General features: G+C 37.4%; 2 protein-coding genes across 14 annotated transcripts in view; one reads left to right on the top strand and one right to left on the bottom strand.

Moving 5' to 3' along the window:
* The window catches only part of CLOCK (clock circadian regulator), a 108,079-nt gene extending 89,778 nt beyond the window's left edge, over positions 1–18,301 (top strand). For 12 of the 13 annotated variants that reach the window (XM_066385631.1, XM_066385622.1, XM_066385625.1 and 9 more), the window contains 4 exons: positions 3,022–3,231; positions 4,669–4,874; positions 9,186–9,444; positions 12,528–18,301. In XM_066385631.1, coding sequence (XP_066241728.1) covers positions 3,022–3,231; positions 4,669–4,874; positions 9,186–9,444; positions 12,528–12,707 — 855 coding nt within the window. In that variant the 3' untranslated portion in view covers positions 12,708–18,301. The remainder of the gene's footprint in view (positions 1–3,021; positions 3,232–4,668; positions 4,875–9,185; positions 9,445–12,527) is intronic. The other variant, XM_066385633.1, reaches the window with a different exon arrangement.
* TMEM165 (transmembrane protein 165) overlaps positions 9,417–19,172 on the bottom strand; it is a 35,922-nt gene continuing 26,166 nt past the window's right edge. Inside the window, exon 6 of the mRNA XM_066385635.1 lies at positions 9,417–9,530. Within this exon, the coding sequence (XP_066241732.1) occupies positions 9,508–9,530 (23 nt within the window). The 3' untranslated portion in view covers positions 9,417–9,507. The remainder of the gene's footprint in view (positions 9,531–19,172) is intronic.

The raw sequence follows: 19,172 nt of genomic DNA, 5'->3' as shown, positions 1-19,172 counted from the left end.
AGCCCTGCCAAAGTGGATCTTGCACTGTAGGGTTAGCCTCTGCATGACAGCTCCTCCATTGTAGTCATGGCCAGTCCTCACAGTCAATCAGTCTGAGGCTCAGTCCCTCCCATTCACATGCCAAGAGAAATCAAGACTCAGCTACATCAGAAGGGCACACATAGCCCACACATGGGACGTACTTGGAGCACCTGACTTAGATGACTAGAGGAGACTGTGCCACTGGGCCCCACAGGACACCTACTGCCCGAGGCTTAGTCTGCTAACACTGGGATACTTAGCGTCTCTCTGATACATAGAAACAAAGACTGGGAAGCAGCCAAAATATGGAAACAAACATGTTCCAAATGAAAGAACAGCAAAACTCCAGAGAAAGAACTAAACAAAATGGAGACAAATAGTCTACCAGATGTAGAGTTCAAAACACTAGTAATAAGATTGCTTGGTGATCTCAGAACTTCAACAGAGACAGAAAATATAAAAATGGAGATAGAATACATAAGAACCAGTCAGAAATGAAGAAGGCAGTAGCTGAAATGAAGACTACATTAGAGGGAATCAACAGTAGATTAGATGAAGTAGAGGGTCAAATCAGTACGCTGGAAGATAAGGTAGCAAAAAAAACACCCAATCAGAACAGCAAAAAGAAAAAAATGAGGGTAGTTTAAGGGCCCCTCTGGGACAACATCAAGTATACTAACATTCACATTATAGGCACAGCAGAAAGAGAAGAGACAGAACAAGGAATTGATAACCAAGTTAAAGGAATAATGATGTAAAACTTCCTCAACCTGGCAAACAAAACAGACATACAAGCCCAGGAAGTGCAGAGAATCTGAAACAAATGGACTTAGAGGCCCACACCAAGACACATCATAATTAAAATACCAGAGGTTAAAAACGGGGATTGTAAAAGCGGTGAGAGAAAGCTGTGACCTATTAGGGAGCTCCCATAAAACTATCAGATGATTTCTCACCAGAATGTTTGTAGGCCAGAAAGGACTGGCACAAAGTATGCAAAGTGATGAAAAGCAAGGACCTACAGCCAAGATTATTCTACCCAGCAAAGCTATCATTTAGAGTTGAAGGGCAGAAAAAAAGAATAATAATAATAATAAAATGGCAATAACTACATCTCTATCATCAATTACTTTAAATGTAAATGGATTTAAATGCTCCAATCAGAAGACAGGGTGACTGAATGGATAAGAAAACACAACCCGTACGTATTCTGTCTGCAAGAGATTTCAGCTAAAAAGATATAGACTGAAAGCAAAGGGATGGAAAAAGATACTTCATGAAAATGAAAAAAAAAAACCACAAAACAAAAACAACTAGGCTAGCAGTGCTTTTACCAGACAAAATAGACTTTAAAATAAAGGATATAACAGTGGTCCCCAACCCCTGGGCTGCGGACCGGTACCGGTCCATGGGCCATTTGGTACCAGTCCACAGAGAAAGAATAAATAACTTACATTATTTCTGTTTTACTTATATTTAAGTCTGAACGATGTTTTAATTTTTAAAAATGACCAGATTCCCTCTGTTACATCCGTCTAAGATTCACTCTTGCCGCTTGTGTCATAAGTTTGACAATTATATTTAAAAATACCACGGTTTTTATGCCAGTCACATAATTTTATTTTGTGCATTTATCTGTCCCATCCTAAAGGCCGGTCCGTGAAAATATTTTCTGAAATTAAACCGTTCCGTGGCCCAAAAAAGGTTGGGGACCACTGGGATATAACAAAAGACAAAGAGGACCCACTAATTCCACTTCTGTGTATCCGAGAAAACCCAAAACACTAGTTTGAAAAGACATGTGTCTGTATGTTCACTGCAGCTTTAATTACAATAGCCAAGATGTGGAAGCAGCCTAAGTGTTCCTCATAGGTGAGTGGATAAAGAAGTGTGGATATATACCATGGAATATGATTCAGCCATAAATGAAACCTTGTCATCTGCAAAAACATAAATGGTCTTAGGATTGTGTTCAGTGAAATAAGTTAGACAGAGAAAGATAAATGCTACATGATTTCACTTATATGTGGAATCTAAAAGACAAAATAAATACACAAACAAAACAAATAAACTCATAGGTACAGAGAACATTTTGATGGTTGCCAGCTGGGAGGAGGGTTAAGAGGATGGGTGAAAAAGGTGGGGGGGGGGATTAAGAAGTACAAATTGGTAGTTACAAAATAGAGGATTGTAAAGTACAGCATAAGGAATACAGTCAATATTCTAATAACTATGATGTCAGGTGGGTACTAGATTTATTGGGGTGATAACTTTGTAAGTTATAAAAATGTCTAATCACTATGTTGTATATATGAAACTAATATGATATTGTACGTCAACTGTAATTGAAAAAAAAGTTTTCGGTAACATGCAAGAGATACAGTTCATCAGTGTAGTTCAGTAAATGCTCATTGGATACCCACTCAGTATGATTGCATTTATAATCTCCAGTGACAGTTCATTTCTAGTAGTGCAGTATAACCATCAACATCCTTGTTTCTCCAGATTAGAGTCATCTTTTAGCAGATCACTTTTTAGTAAGTTTTAATCTATAATGTAAGAATTATGTTTTACATAGACTTTTAGTAGGTACACATTGGTACCGAATTTTTAATAAATTATCAATCATTGTTTTAGTAAAATGCCCATAGGTATTACAAGTCTATGTATAGTTTTATTTGGTCAGTCACTCTAAAGTTTTGTCTGTCGGAAACTAGGCCTTTGGTACAGGTAAAGTTTAAATGAAAACTACCTTTATCAAATTATAAATAAGTGATGCAGAACTGTCAGTTCTACAATTGGAAACATGATATGGATAGGACTAGAGGAATGATTATCTTTTATTCAGTAATTATTTATTACTAATGGTTTATTCAAATGTCTTAATCATGTTACTTACTTTTTACACTTTAGTTTGTAGCTTGTTTTTACTTTAATGCTCTCATTTGTCTTTGCTTTGAATCTACAAAGGTTATTTTAATGTAAACTTTATTTTTAAAGATGTTTTTACAACAGTCAACCCCTGGGTTGAATTTTGGTTCTGTTCAACTTTCTTCTGGAAATTCATCTAACATCCAGCAACTTGCACCTATAAATATGCAAGGCCAGGTTGTTCAGACTAACCAGATTCAAAGTGGCATGAATACTGGACACATTGGCACAACTCAGCATATGATACAACAGCAGACTTTACAAAGTACATCAAGTCAGGTAATGTTATCAACTAAAATGGTGTATGGAGCGTTCAGTAAATGAAATGTGTATTTTCAGCCCTGGTCGGTTGGCTCAGTGGTAGAGTGTCAGCCTAGCGTGTGGATGTCCGGGTTCAATTCCCAGTTAGGGCACACAGGAGAAGCGCCCATCTGCTTTTCCACCCCTTCCCCTCTCACTTCTCTCTCTCTCTCTCTCTCTCTCTCTCTCCCCCCCCCTCCCCTTCTGCAGCCATGGCTTGACTAGAGCAAGTTGGCCCCGGGTGCTGAGGATGACTCCATGGCCTCTGCCCCAGGTGCCAACAAATGGCTCTGGTTGCAACGGAGCAAGGGCCCCAGATGGGCAGAGCATCGCCCCCTAGTGGGCTTACTGGTGGATCCCAGTTGGAGTCTGTGTCTCTGCCTCCCCTCCTCTCACAAAAAAAAAAGGAAATTTTATTATTGCTGAAACAAAAATTAAGCTCTATTTTGAACACCATATTTAAGAATAGTAATAATTAGATAGTATTGAGAGTGATCATTGTTAAAATATTTTGTGCAAAAGTGTTGTGAAACTTGAATGTTAAATATTTTCAATATTATGACATTTAAAAAATTTTGCAATTTTTGCCTGACTAGTCGTGGTGCAGTGAATTGAGCTTCAGCCCCAGGTGCTTAGGGCCCTGGTTCGAAACCTCAAAGTCACTGGCTAGAGCACAGACTTGCCAGTTTGAGCGTGGGGTCATTGACTTGAGCAGGATCATCTACCTGATCCCAAGGTCGCTGGCTTGAGGAAGAGGTCACTGGCTCAACTTGAGCCCCCCAGTCAAGGCACATATGAGAATCAATTAATGAACAACTAAAGTGCCTCAAGTACGAATTGATACTTTTTATTTCTCTTTTTTTTCTTCTCTCCCTTCTTGTCTGTCTCTCTAAAAAAAAATTTTTTTAATGCAATTTTTAAAAAGTGAATATATAGACTACTTCTGTAGGTTAAAAAAGGTTTGTTTGTAAAGGAGGTTGACCAGGAAACATGTCACTATATGTAAAGGATAAATTGTTGGCGCAGTGATGATTTAATCAGTATTTCAAGAAATTGCGGCAATTGGTGTACATCTGAGAGTATAAATCCCATGGCCTCAAGTGAAGTATATAAAATTGACTAAATGTTGGGTCCTTGTTTTGAGCATTTAATGGAAATTCTTTATGTTTATTTTATATTGTCTCTTTTAAATCATGCTCCTTTTCTAAAAATCGTAACTTACCTTCCAGCAAGATGTTAAACACTAGTTCATTCTCAATTACTGCCAGTCATTCCTTTGTGATCAGGATTCTCCCAGGGTAGTAGGTCCTGCCACTTCTTTTTCTGTCAGGTCAACTGTGTTAGAATAATGTAGAAGCGTACTTCTTGGTGTAAATTTTTCCAGTGAATCTGTCATTAAACTCTCCTCTTTTTCAGCAGAGTCAACACAATGTCCTGAGCGGGCACAGTCAACAAACATCTCTTCCTAGCCAGACGCAGGGCACTCTCACGGGCCCGCTGTACAACACTATGGTGATTTCTCAGCCGGCGGCCGGGAGCATGGTGCAGATTCCGTCTAGTATGCCACAGAACAGTACCCCGAGTGCCGCAGTCACTACCTTCACTCAGGACAGACAGCTAAGGTAGTTAGCGTATTTTATTAGTCATTCCAAAGTTGCAAATTAATTGATTAAAAAAACCAATAATTTAATTTTAGAAACATTTTAGTTTGCTACTCACTCCAGCCAGTATTCTTGAATTTGAAATAAAAACGCAGAATGTATTCAATTGTTTAAGGGGGTTATAATAAAAAGTTAGCTACAAATTTTGTTTCTTGTTCAAAACTGTGCTCCTCTGTGTTGGCGCAGTGGATGAGGTGTCGACCTGGACTGCTGAGGTCGCCAGTTCAAGACCCCTGGCTTGCCCAGTTAGGGCACATGTAAGAAGAGACTGTCAGCTGATGTTTCCTGCTCCTCCCTTCCTTCTGCCTTTCTCTCTCTCTAATATCAGTAAATAAAATCTTTAAAGTAATGTGCTACTAAATACTGTAGAATCCAGATTTTACAGTATACTTTATACAAGTGTTATGACAGGCTTTGTATCACTATGAAACTTGCATCATTTTAGTACAGATACTGGGGAGCTTTCATGTAGTAACAGTGGGTAGGGTGTACATTTCCATACTTTTATATTCTTTATGGAATAAAAGTAGCTTGCCTTTCTGGAGTATGTTTAGTACTATACTAAGTGCTCAAAACATGTTATTTAATTCTTATTTTTTTTAATTCTTATTTTTTTAAAAAAGATCTTTTATTTTCCAGATAAGAAGAAAGGGAATTTTTAGTAATTTAATCGAGGACCTATAGCAGGTTAAGGGGGTGGAAAAGGGTCTTGAATTCAAGTCTTGGTGTCTGATCTCAAAGCTCAAGTGCTTAAACATGTATGACATTAAACTTTTATGGCCATTCAAAAAAGACATCTATGATTTATTTTAGTGGCAATAGCTGACTTAGAAACAAAGTTTTTGAAGAAATGGCATTTTCTTATATTTGGGAAAATTTTAAATTAAGAATCTTTATTGTTTTAAAAATTCTATTTTAAATACATTTTATTTTTTACTTATTTTACTGGAATGCAAGTAGGCTGCTACTTTTATAATACAGGTTTGCTCTTGTATTAGACCATGTAATTAAAATTATATTAAAATCCTATTAATTATTTCCAGAGAGTAAAGAAACTGCGGGAAGAACTTGCTTCTTTTTGCAACTTAGTTCTTGCAAGTTAAAAAGTCTCTTTTAGCTGGAACGTTCTGAAAGGAAGTATTATGAACATGCTCCATAGAAATGCAGAGGCTACTTTTAAAGCCTGAGGAGAAGAAATCCATTCATCCAGAATTAACTGAGCGAGGTTAATCCATTCATCTAGAAGGCTGCAATGCATGTTGGAGGACAGTTTATCAAATATTTGTAAACATCTGCTTTTTGAGGGGGAAAAACTTAATTCAGCAAATATTTGAAGTACCTACTGAAGTGAGTATGGCACATACTTGTCCCAAGAAAAATATCAAACTAGTAGTAGCCATAGAAAGGTACACAGATCAGTATTATTTGGTGTCATAAATACTTTGTAGATCTTCAGAAAGGAGGAAGTGAACAGTGTATGAGTTGAGGCAAGCAGGTGAAAGAGAGGGAGGAGTATGGCGATGGGGAGACACTCAGCCTGAGTCGTAAAGAGCTCAGCTTTGGGGGGGTGTGGCGGGGAGTCTGCGAGGTAGTCTAGGCAGCGGGTCAGAGATAGCCATGGAAGTGCAAGTTAAGCAGAGAGAGATGGAAGAATGTCTCTTGGTTCCAGAGATGGATGAAGTATTCCCCATCACATTTCTTCAGTGAGCAGCTGGGCAATTCAGATCCTAATTTCTTCTACAATTACAGAAAAATTAACACTTAGCATTTCTGTGACTAAGCTACTTTATAAGTGGTACTTTTTTCTTTGGGCTTTTTAAATATATAAATTACATTTTTATTTTATATATATTTTTGCATTAAACAATATATTTGGGCCTGGAGCATATAAAATCCTGTATTTTATTTTCAAGTTTGGCATGGTATTAAAATGGATTTATTTTGTCTTGTGGAACACATGAATAATAAAGTATGTATCTCCACTAAGTTTAGTTCTCTGTTCTTTAGTCAGCAGCTGCAGTTGTCGTGTGACATTTGCAGTAGAGTCCTGTGCATCTCAGTGTGTTTCACTGTAGTGGCTAGTGTTAGAAACTGACTTCATCTCACAGCAAAGCCAAAGAGAAATAATATTCTTTCTTGAAGAGGCATTATTTTTGTTGTTGTTGTTCTTTCATTAAAGAAAATAGAGGGAAGGTGGGGAGGGAGGGAATATTAGTGAGTTCTAACTCAGTGTGTACTAGGCTGCATTGATACATTTATAAACTGAGAGTACTTTTATGCACTGTTACCATGTCATTTGCTTTTGAATTATGTTTGTAAGATATGACTTGAATGTAAATCTCCTATAAACCTGGAGTTTTTTTTACTCTTGCGATAACTTTTATTCATGATTAGCAAATGAACCATGTGCCACATATTTGACTCTAAGACCCTAGTAATTTTATAAAAAGTTTTAACGGCTTAAAATTTTTTTATTTTGGTAAAATATACATAACAAAATATACCATATTAATAATTTTTAAATGTATACGTTGCTGGCATTGCACAGATTCAGATCATTGTGACCATCACTACCATTGATATCCAGAACATTTTTCATCTTTCCAAACTGTAACTGGACTCATTGAACAGTAACTCTCCATTGCTCCTCCTCTCTGACTCCTGGAAGCCACCATTCTACCCTTGAAGCACATAAGTCTGAGTTTGACTACTTTCGATATCTCATATAAGTAAAATCATACAATATATATCTTTTGTGATTGGGTTATTTTACTTGGCATCATGTCCTCGAAGTTCATGTGTCAGAATTTGATTCATTTTTAAAGTTAAATAATATTCCATTGTATTTATATTTCACATTTTGTTTGTCCATTGATCTGCTGATGGACACTTTGGCTATATGTATTGTTTAGTTACTGTAAATAATGCTGCTGTGAATACGGGCATACAAACATAGGTCTAGTCCCTGCTTTCGGTTCTGTTGAGTGTATTCCCAGAAATGGAATTGCTGGGTCATTTGGTGATTCTGTTGAATTTTTTGAGTAACTGTTTTAACAGTTTTCCACAGTAAGAGCACTAGTTTACATTTTTACATTCCCACCAGCAGTATACACGGGTTCCAGTTTCTCCAAATCCTCACCACCGCTGATTATTTACTTTTTGTATGATAGCCACTCAGGTAGTAGTTTCTCATTGTAGTTTTGATTTGTATTTCCATAATGGTTAGTGATGTTGAGTATCTTTTCATATACTTAATGACCATTTGTGTATCTTCTTTGAAGAAATATCTATTTAAGACCCATTTTTTAATCTGATTATTTGTTGTTGAGTTGTAGGATTGCTTTATTATTCTAGTTATTAACCTTTTATCAGATAATTTATCATGATTTGCAAGTATTTTCTTCCATTCTGTGGGTTCTCTTTTCACTGTGATGATAGTGTCCTTTGATGCAGAAAAGCTTTTCATTATGATATATAATTTATCTATTTTTTCTTTTGTTGCCTGTGCTTTTAGAGTCATATCCAAGAAATATTACTCAATCCAGTGTCATGAAACCTTTCCCCGATGTTTTATTCTAAGAGTGCTATATTTAGCTCTTATGCTTAGGTGTTTAGTCTGTTTTGGGTTAATTTTTGTATTTGGTGTAATGCAGAGGTAGTCAACCTTTTTATACCTACCACCCAAGTTTGTATCTCTGTTAGTAGTAAAATTTTCTTACTGCTCACCAGTTCCACAGTAATGGTGATTTATAAAGTAGAGAAATAACTTTACTTTATAAAATTTATAAAGCAGAGTTACAGCAAGTTAAAGCATATAATAATAATTAATTACTTACCAAGTACTTTATGTTGGATTTTTGCTAAGTTTGGCAGAATAAATCTTTATAAAATAACTTACTATAGTTAAATCTATCTTTTTATTTATACTTTGGTTGCTCCACTACCGCCCACCATGAAAGCTGGAATGCCCACTAGTGGATGGTAGGAACCAGGTTGACTACCACTGGTGTAATGTAAGAGTCCAACTTCACTCTTTTGCATGTGGATATGCAAGAGAAGTTTGTATTTTTATTTGTGATCATTTCATTTTGCTATTATACATTTTTGTTTTACTGACATCTCAAAGGAAATATTAAAAACATTAAACAAAATTGGAACATAACAGCTTTTAAAAAATCAAATTGGCCATGTCTTAGAGAAGGATTCAGCCACTGCCTTTTATAATGTATATTTTGTATTTCTGACTCCCCTTCTCTTTCCTTCCTCTTACAGATTTTCTCAAGGTCAGCAACTTGTGACCAAATTAGTTACTGCCCCCGTAGCGTGTGGGGCAGTCATGGTACCCAGCACTATGCTTATGGGTCAGGTGGTGACTGCCTACCCGACGTTCGCTACGCAGCAGCAGCAGTCCCAGACGTTGTCGGTCCAGCAGCAGCAGCAGCAGCAGCAGAGTTCCCAGGAGCAGCAGCTCACATCAGTTCAGCACTCGTCTCAGGCTCAGCTGACCCAGGCACCGCAGCAATTTTTACAGGTCTGTCTCCTCATAGGCAGTCTGCGCCAAACCCATTTACTTTTATGTCATGATGTCAGGTGTTTAATGCACACTTTTGTGAAGATCTGGAAAATCCGTAAGAGCTTATTGTACAAGTTACATTTCTATGAAGACTAAGTTTGTCCCGGTTAGCTCTGTGTTCTTCCCTGTTCAGGCCTTTGAAGATGTTTAGCCCTGCTGTGGACAAGCCCAGTTATCCAACGGCTGGATGGAAGAAGGGCCTACTTCCTGCCCTGGCAAGGCCTTCTACATAGAGGCCTCTGCTAGAGTTTCTGCAATTCAAGCAAAGGCACTGTTCTTTCTTCTTTTCTTTTCTCTAGCAGCCCATCAAACTCTGCCCTTTAAACGGCAGACAAACAGGATTTTTTAAAAATTAGGATAGGCATTATTTTTAAGATTAAGTTTTTTTTAACGTTTTTTATTGATTTTAGAGAGGGAAGAAGGGGGAGAGAGAAAGAGAGAGGATCGAACTGGCAACTTCTGCTCTTCCAGACGATGTTCTAACCAACTGAGCTATCTGGCCAGGGTGGAGATTAAGTTTTATAATAAATTTTTGGTTATAAATTAATATTAAAGGAGAAATAATGTGGAAAACAGTATATGTTGTAGTTGAGAACTTGGATTCTAAAAGTCAGGCTGCCCTGAGATTTAGTCACTACTGTACCACGTCCTGGTGTGACCTTGCTAAACTTTAATTTCCTTATCTATAATGTGGCTGTGCTAATAGTTCATGTTCTGCTGGTAAAAGATGCATGTAAATCACTGAACAAAGTATAAGGCATGTTAACTACCTGTTGTTTATGACTACAAATCATAAACACTCACATTAACCAAAATGAAGACACAGATATCATGTGGGATATTAGACAGGATCTACCTATCTAAAAGATACAGAAGAAGGCCATCTAGATCAGTACACTCAGCAAGGAAATCAAGACAGATTTCTAGTGCACTCACTGAGGTGCACAGTACCAGATACAGTATCTGGAAATCTAGCCTTTTATCTTCTGGCCTAGGGGGAGCAATTTTGAATGTAGGCTAGTCTAGATTTGTGCTAGAGACAAATCCATGTAGGCCAGGCATATGCCAGTTTTACAGTTATACAACATAGGGTATAATTAGAAGATTTAGTATCGCACTGTAAACTCAGGCATAAATACAGAGTTAATTTATCACCCTTGGAGTTCTGGTCCAAGTAAAATTCCTAACTTTGTGATGTGGAAAACTAGAACAGGATAGTTGCCTAAATTTCTCTGTCATGTCAGACATAGTCCCTTAGACCTTAAGCATGTACTGCAGCCATTAATGAATGGCTTACATATTGTTATAAATGAATTAATAATCAGAATTTATATTATAAACTAGTATTTTGGGGAAATATATGTAATGAGAATTAAGTAAAAGCTTAGAAAAGGGAGGGCTCGCCTTAAGAGCTTAGTCTTCTGTCAGAAAATGGGCCCTTAAAAGAATGAACCTTCTCTTACCTTCTACTTCTACAGCATTCCAAAGACATGGGATCCTTAAAGAACTAGGATAGGTAATATCCTTCAGAAATACAGTCATGTAGATGGTGAATATACAATTTGTCTTTTTCTCATATAATACCTAGTTCCAAATGAACTTCTGTTGTAACCCTGAAAGGCTCATGACTATCCTGAGTTCTTTATCTTACAAAGGCTTTTCCTAATGACAGAGAGAAAGCAAATTGTGCAGATCCTTGGCAAACCTTAATGGTTCTTAACGTTCAAGGATCTATCCATATGTGTAAAGTGTATAGGTGTCCTTCATACCTATTTGCAAAAATCATCCATCACAATTTTCATTTTTAAATTAGGAGCCCTGCGTCAAGTTGTATTATCAATAATAAGGAAGGGCCCTGGCTGGTTGGCTCAGTGGTAGAGCATCAGCCCAGCATGTGGAACTTCTGGGTTCGATTTCCGGTCAGGGCACACAGGAGAAGTGCCCATCTGCTTCTCCACCCTTCTCCTCTCCTTTCTATCTCTCTCTTCCCCTCCCACAGCCAAGGCTCCACTGGAGCAAAGTTAGCTGGGGCACTGAGGATGGCTCCATGGCCTCTGCCTCAGGTGCTGGAATGGCTTTGGCTGCAACAGAGCGACGCCCCAGATGGGCAGAGCATCGCCCCCTGGTGGGCATGTCAGGTGGATCCCCGGTTGGGCGCATGCGGGAGTCTAACTGCCTCCCTGCTTCTAACTTCGGAAATATACAAATAATAATAATAAATAAGGACTTTCATTTTTAAAATTCACTTTCTTTTGGCTAGTTTCCTTTGGACCTCCAGAAATAGAAATTAGATGAAACAAATGATCAGAGTTGAGATTTGCCCACATTCACATAGCTGGTCTGTGGTGGAGCAAGCTCGAACCCAGACTCGAACTTGAGCTCCTGTGCGCTTCCCTTGGTTTTGTGTTATACCACACTGTTACATAGAGTGGTCAAGTCTCTGTCCTTAATATTGAATCTTAGATACCCATCCTGGGAGGCCCTATGATTACACTGATTTTGTAGGGGAAGAAACTGAAGCCCAGGGAGGTAAGTAGCTTGATCAGATCGCACATTGAGTGAATGGGGCAGCCAGTTTGACCCGACAGTGTACCACAGGGCCTGTGCGTAGCCACTGAACTGCTGCTCTAACCAACTGAACGAACCTTTGCAAAGGCAGTATCTATTTGGCCTCAGTACTTGTGTTTCATGTGTTCCTAGCTATGCTTAACATTTATTTTCTGTTTAAAATTGTGGTCTTTGGGACATATAAAGAGAAAGGAGTGTGTGGTTTGTCTCAAGATATAGATTGCTTTCTGTTATCATAGCATCTCCAGCTCAGAGTTTTTTTAAAAAAATACAATTTTGTCATATTTTTAAAAAGAGGGAAAGACTCCTAAGCATTTTCTAAAAATGTTATTTTTAAATGAGAAAGCAAAAATTATGTAGGTTGTGTGGTATTTAAAGATTTTGTCCCAGTGGAGTGTGGAAAACTTAAGCAAATCTTAATGTGCACAGCATAATGGGAGTAAAGCAGTGTTGCATAACCCATTTGTGTTTAGACTCCTAGGTTGCTCCACGGGAACCCTTCGACTCAGCTGATCTTCTCTGCTGCGTTTCCACTACAACAGAGCACTTTCCCTCAGTCACATCACCAGCAACACCAGGCTCAGCAGCAGCAGCAACTGAGTCGGCACAGGACTGACACTTTGACCGATCCTTCCAAGGTTCAACCGCAATAGCACATGTCTCCTCTCTGACCTCAAGGGAGGAAGGGGTTGGACCATAAAGAGTTGCTCAGATGATCTGAGATTAGGAGGAAGAGTTCTAGCAGTTCCATGAGTTGCAATATCGAGTGTTCTAATTCCTCGAATTAGTTAGCAGGGGAAATGCTGCCTAGTGCTACCGATGTACATTAAATACCAGCCAGCAGGAAATGATCATAGGGCCATAGCCAATTCTGACAGTGTTTTAATTGCCCAGATATTTTTGATGGAAAAAGAGTATATTGCCAAATGTTAAGAAGCTCAGCTATGAAATATGACCTCCAGTGAATCCGAAAGGCACTAACAATGTTAGTAACTTTTAGTGGTTCTGTGCCTGTTTTCAAGTGTTACAGAGGACGCACCACTGCCATGTCAGGGCTTTGCTTACAATGATGCCATGAAGACAGTCCAGTAGACCCCATAGCCCTCTTCCCCAACCCCTTCCCCTTTCCACATAATGATGGATTCGTAATTTCAGAATGTTGTGTGGGTTCAAATTCTCTATGTACAGATGCTGTAAAAATATTATATATATGTCTGGGTAAAAGGAAAGAAAGCAAAACATTTTGTATGCTGCATGAAAGCATTATCTCCTCCTTAAAGGTATGAATACATTTCCTTAGATTCTGATGCCATGTGCAAACTAATACATCCTCATTTTCCCTTTTGTTTACAACACAATAGTGTTCTATTCACTTTTCCGGGGCACAAGTCTTTTGTTCATACTTGCTGTGATGTCACAGTTTGTTCAGTGAGGTATGATGTGCTGCTGGGAATGGATTTTTTTTTTCAGGTTAAATGACTGAAATAACAAGATTTTCAAGTTATTCAGAAGTATCTCTCATTTCGTTATCTTTCAATAATGTTTGGAAATAGGATTTGCACTGCTTTATTTTAGAAGGTTGCGAGTTTTGATCACATATTTTGATATAGTTGATAGTTGGAAATAGTTGTGTAAGTGGTTTTCAACAAGCCTGAAAGTAATTTAATGAATGTTTCAGTTACGGGAGTAAAATTTGCACACAAACATTTTAGGCACTTTTTAACATTCTCACTGGTGGGAATTTTAACTTTTAGGATTTGTTGGAATCTTTTTATTATCCTTCACAATTTCAATGCTTCTTTTAGTCAGAAAAGATTCAGGGTTATTTGAGGGGAAAAAAACCCATAGTGCCTTGATTTTGATTCAGGTGATAACTCACCATCTTGAACTCATTATCTGGTTTCAGTAGCAGTTTTGAAACCTTAGTACATTTTTAATAGCATGTGGGTGTCAGTGCCATTATTCTCCTAAATCCCTATGGAGACAGCTTTGAGTCTCTTGGACTGGAGTTACAAATAATTTAGAAATAAAAGATGATATTCTAACACTATCACAGTCATGAATTTGACCATAAATTGTTTTCCTAAATCAGCATCTTCCTTTAAAGCTAAGTCATCATTGAAGAATTACCAGTAAATATTTGCTCAGTATGATTTCTACAATGAAAAAAAGAAGTGTAAGAATTTACTTTAACTTCACTACACTAGAATATTGTAGCTCACATGCTTTCTAAACATGAACTAAGATTTCATTTGGCAATATCATATTCCAAAGGTAATAAATTCCAACAGAAATTATATTCATGAAAAAGTATTTTATACATTCTGTGGTACTGATTATTAAATTTACAACTATAGAGCAAAGGAAAATTAATGGAAAATATCTTACTAGAATATCAAACTTTATTACTGAGGAAAGAGAAGACAGTAAGCTATAATAAATCAAAATTGACCTTAAAGAAATGTATGACAGAATTGAGGTTAAACAGAAAAGGCTTTGAGCAATGAAAATAACGTAATCCAGAATTGCAAGATAAAGGAATCAGAAGAACTCTTAAGTCAGTTCTTAAGACTTTTCTGTCCTCAGCTTTGCTATTATCCTAAGGGATATCCTGTCTTTCTGTAGAAAACTATACCTGGCCACATTTAAATTAGAAAATGTTGAAAATGAAAACAACCAAAGAAAGTTGGTATCTACCCTTCTATAAAAGAAGTGTCACTAGATACCAATCAATAATTAACATATCAAAGAGCTCCTCTTCTAGCTAAATGGTCATCCAGAAGGGATTTTTAACTTTCTCGTGAATGTCAAGGATAGTTATCAGAATGTGTGTGTACTTGAGCATACATAAACATAGAAAAAACTGATTTTGTAAAATATGGCAACAGTATTGACTTTCTCCCCTTTCAAATTGCCTGTTAACCTTATCATACCATTCCATATATATCTGAGTTGTGCCTCATTCATTGATTGGTGATATCTAGTGATACGAATTTAGCTAATTAAATATATGAAGAACTGTTATATTAAGGTTTATCCTCCAAGTACCATACGTAAAGATGGTGGACCATGAGTACTGTGTACTTAGATTAAAGAAAGCAAAGCCTAGGGAAAGAAAATTAGGCAAAATTTTGTGTATATAATTCCTGTTGTTTGTCACGGCTCACTTTTTTCTACTTAGAATTGATTGCTAAATTTAAAGGAGCAGCCAGCTGCTTTTCCTTTGCTGTTAGTAGGCGTTGTGTTGGAAGAGCAAGCAAGCACCAACTGCCTCTTAGCTCCTTCTGTTTTCTTCTACTGTTCTTGAGCTTGGATTATAAAGCTGTCCTTGCCCCTCTCCCATGAGTGGAGACTTGAGCATTCTGATGATGATTCAGCAGTTGCCTGTTCTTCATTCATTTCTGTAGCCAAAGTTGTTAATTAAAACTCTAAATCTAAGTCATGAAAAAACACCAAATAGGAACCGTTTAGCTACTTAAAAGTCATCTTTTCTCTACTTTACTCTTATAGTCAATCATTTTTCTTTAAAAAAACAAACAACTATTTTATTCTGGATGGCACTTTTTAAGTAAGAAACTTTTGGAAATCAGGCAAAATTGTAGCTGTCCTGCAGTTATCTAGGACCGCTGTGGCACTGTGGGAGCCAGTATTGTCACAAGTGAAGACTGCAAGGACTCATAGAATTGCTGCTGGGAGTGCTGTCAAATCCGAGCCTGGACACTTAAAAGTACTCTATTTTTTGAGTGGAAAATATTGGCAGAAAAAGGGGATGGGGGTAGTAAATACTCCAGTTCGCTCTCCAAACTCTGTCTCAAAGTTGAGGGGGTGATTTGAGTCCTGTGCTCTTTGTCACTTAAATCTGGTTTAGGAATGTACTATAGTAGTAATAAAAGGATGCCAGTGACTTTGAATGGTTACAGAAGACTGCGTGCAGAATAATAGTACGAGTGATCATTTGGATTCTTCAGAATGCCGCAGTTGTTAGTCATGGCCTTAACGGAGTGTGCTTGCATTTGTTCAGGCACTGAAGTGCTGCAGCTCTAGAAAGGGCATGTGTGTTGGAGATGAACCCTTGGTCAGAAGCCTTAGATAGGGGTCCTACAGACAGGTGCAAGTTATTTTTAACTGGATATTACTCAAGGCATTTAAAAATGTTTCCACTACATTGAGGTAAACCTTCTTTTTCTCTTAAGTGGGATGCAAATAGCATTTTATTCTAGTATTGTATATTTCTTTTTCTATGTTTCTTTGGTGATTGAAAGTTTGTTGATAAACATTTGTGTAAAACTCATTCAAGACTGTATAACCTTTCCAATGTCTGTGACCCTGTTCATAGGCCCTCAGGAGTCAATGTTGGAAGGTGTAAACACTGGATATTACTATTGCTGAGTGAGTCTAGCCAGGAGTAAGCAAACTGGGATATTTAGATGGTGGAAAAGAAACAGCACAAAGGCACTTGCCATTTTAGTAGTGGTTGGAGAGAGAGAACCTTTAAGTTTGTTTGGGTTGGGTGAGCATTCTTTTAAAAGGAGCTTCTGAAGTAATTGCAAAGGAGAAGAGTCGACTATTTTTATAGCATATTTAATATATTTGTATATAACTCTGAATATAGTAGGAATCCTCCACACACCTCCCACTTTTCTAATTTCCTCCCCCTTTGCCATAGCACTAGTATAGCCTCGTCCGCATGGGTAACGTGCCTATTGTCAGCCTACCAAAAGATAGTGCTGCTGCTTTCTGAGACAGGTGAGAAGACCCAACTCTCATGCCTGGGGATCCTCTATATAGGAATAGCACACACTTACAACAACATACCACAGTCTAAAAGCATCATTTTGAAATGTAACAAGCACTTTATTGCAATTATCCATTTTGATAAAGTTTATCTTAGGCATTACCATTTCTATAGGATCCCCGAATCATCACTTAGGTGAAATTTTAAAATGACACATTTCTGAGAAATGTTTAGATCCAGTGAACCGTAGTAGGTTTATGGGAGTGATTTCAAGGTAGCCAAATGAACTTTGACTTTTGTGTTGAATGTGGTGGAATTGAGATTGTTGATGCTAGCTCCGTTTAGACACTATTGTAAACCTATCTTGCCTATTGTGTGGACACCAAAAGAGCCTGTTTATTTTCAGAGGTCTAGGAAAATTGCGTCAGTGTGAATAGATGTATAGAACTAACCTGAAAGTGATTGTTAGTAAATATTCTAGAATACAATCATTTCAAGAATTACTCCGGGTGTTATAAATGTGTTCTGAAATGTTGGCATGTCATTTCAGCGTTCCCATTTGAATTGCTCGTCATATTTTTGCACAAAAAAGACTAAGACTACTTTGGTTGAAGAAAAAAGGATAATTTGGTCTTATGACGCGTGTGGAAACACTGGGGATGAATTTTGTTATAATTCAGGATATTTAAAACAGTATTGAACAGCTCACAAGAAATTAAACCATGGATATTTAAAAATTAAGACTTTCTTTCCATGTGACTGTTTTGCATATTTTACCCCATGTCATAATTTAACACTACATTCCTTGTTTTTCTTAAATAAATTACTTTGCAGGTTGTTTGAGTATTTAATAACGTATTTTGTAAGCTGCCTGGTTTTCTTAAGGAAACGTCCTATAATTAAGTAGGACATAGTTTATAAAGATTATTAAGTGAAATTCCATCACCACCACCAGCAAACACTGAGGTGCTGCATTAAGTGACAATCAAAATAGTGAGTATTTATGGAAGAATTTAGAAAGTGGTTTTAAAGAAGAAATTGCTTTGTAAGCAGTTCTCTGGGTTTCTTGAATAAAAATGGCTAAATGTATTTATTTATATTTTTAAGTATCTTTGTGTTGTTTTCTTATCAGAGTGATCTCATAGTGTTGTGTATTTGTAGTTGTTTTGCCTGGAAATCTCTTAGAGAGCTGGCTCTCACATGGGCGCAGTCTCTCGCTCTACACGACTCGGCATGGCAGTCCCCGTCTCTGTCCCATGTCCCCGTGCCTCTGCACTTCCCTCTGTTCTCAGCTCATTGAACACAAAGTTAAAGGTAACTCCTTTCAAATTTTCTTCGTATAGCTCCAGCCCTTTTCTAGTTTTACTTGCTGCCTTTTCCATTTTGGGGGCAATTCTTCTGATCACAGCCAAAGGCCAGTATAACAGAACAAATGGCACACATCGCCTGATTTGCCCATTTGGGGAAATGTTGGTAAAAATGATCAGCATCTTCTAATGACCCTCATTATCATATCCATATCAAAAATCCATTTAAAGTCTTTTAAATGTAGGTGAACAATGTATACACACTGTAGACTCGTCTACAGAAAATGTTTGCTGTTTCTAGTGTAATGTTGCTTGGTCCTTTAAAAACAAAACCGAACTTCCATACACAGCACTGTAAATAAAGCAGTGTTTGAACATTAGAAGCTTGGAACTTTGAGGATACTTCTTGCTGGTGTGCATTGGAACAGAACTCTACGTTAGGGTCCCAGAATAGCTATTGAGTCCCACAGGTCAGGTACAGGGCACACCATCTAGCTTTTGGGATCCCTTAGAGAATGGTAATTAAAACAAGCTGGATTTAGTGATGTAAAGTATGTTTAACTCTGAGGGATAAATTGAAGATGTGATGTTTTCAAATGTATGCTTTTAAATTTCTGAGGAAACAAACTGTGACATCGCTTTAATTCAAATGTTTATCATTGAATTGGTCTGTACTGGTACAAATTCACTACTGGCAATGGTTGTGCCAGCACTAGTGTTAAGATGTACAAACAGCTATAGTGTATATTGTCTTCAGATTGATGTTATATAGACAATCATCATCAAGCAAAAAAAGAAAGAAAAAGTGACTAGGAAATGTCCTTTCACTTTTTCAATGGCCGTGAACAGCTGTAACTTAGACCACTTAGAATTATTTTGAAAAACTACTTCACTGTGGTGTAAGTTGGGGACGGACCTGTGGCACTTGCACATTCACTCTGTGTAGATTGAAGCCCAAAGATAAGTTAAATTCAGTGCTGTTTGAAACCAGTTAGTGCAAAAAGAAAAAGTTTTATCTTTGTAAATTTTTAATTGTTAACACCAGTTGGTTGTTGTAAAATCATACACCGAATTCT

The sequence above is a fragment of the Saccopteryx leptura genome, chromosome 5 (genome assembly GCF_036850995.1).
Source record: "Saccopteryx leptura isolate mSacLep1 chromosome 5, mSacLep1_pri_phased_curated, whole genome shotgun sequence".
NCBI lineage: Eukaryota > Metazoa > Chordata > Mammalia > Chiroptera > Emballonuridae > Saccopteryx > Saccopteryx leptura.
This window is presented reverse-complemented; position numbering and strand designations above follow the sequence as displayed.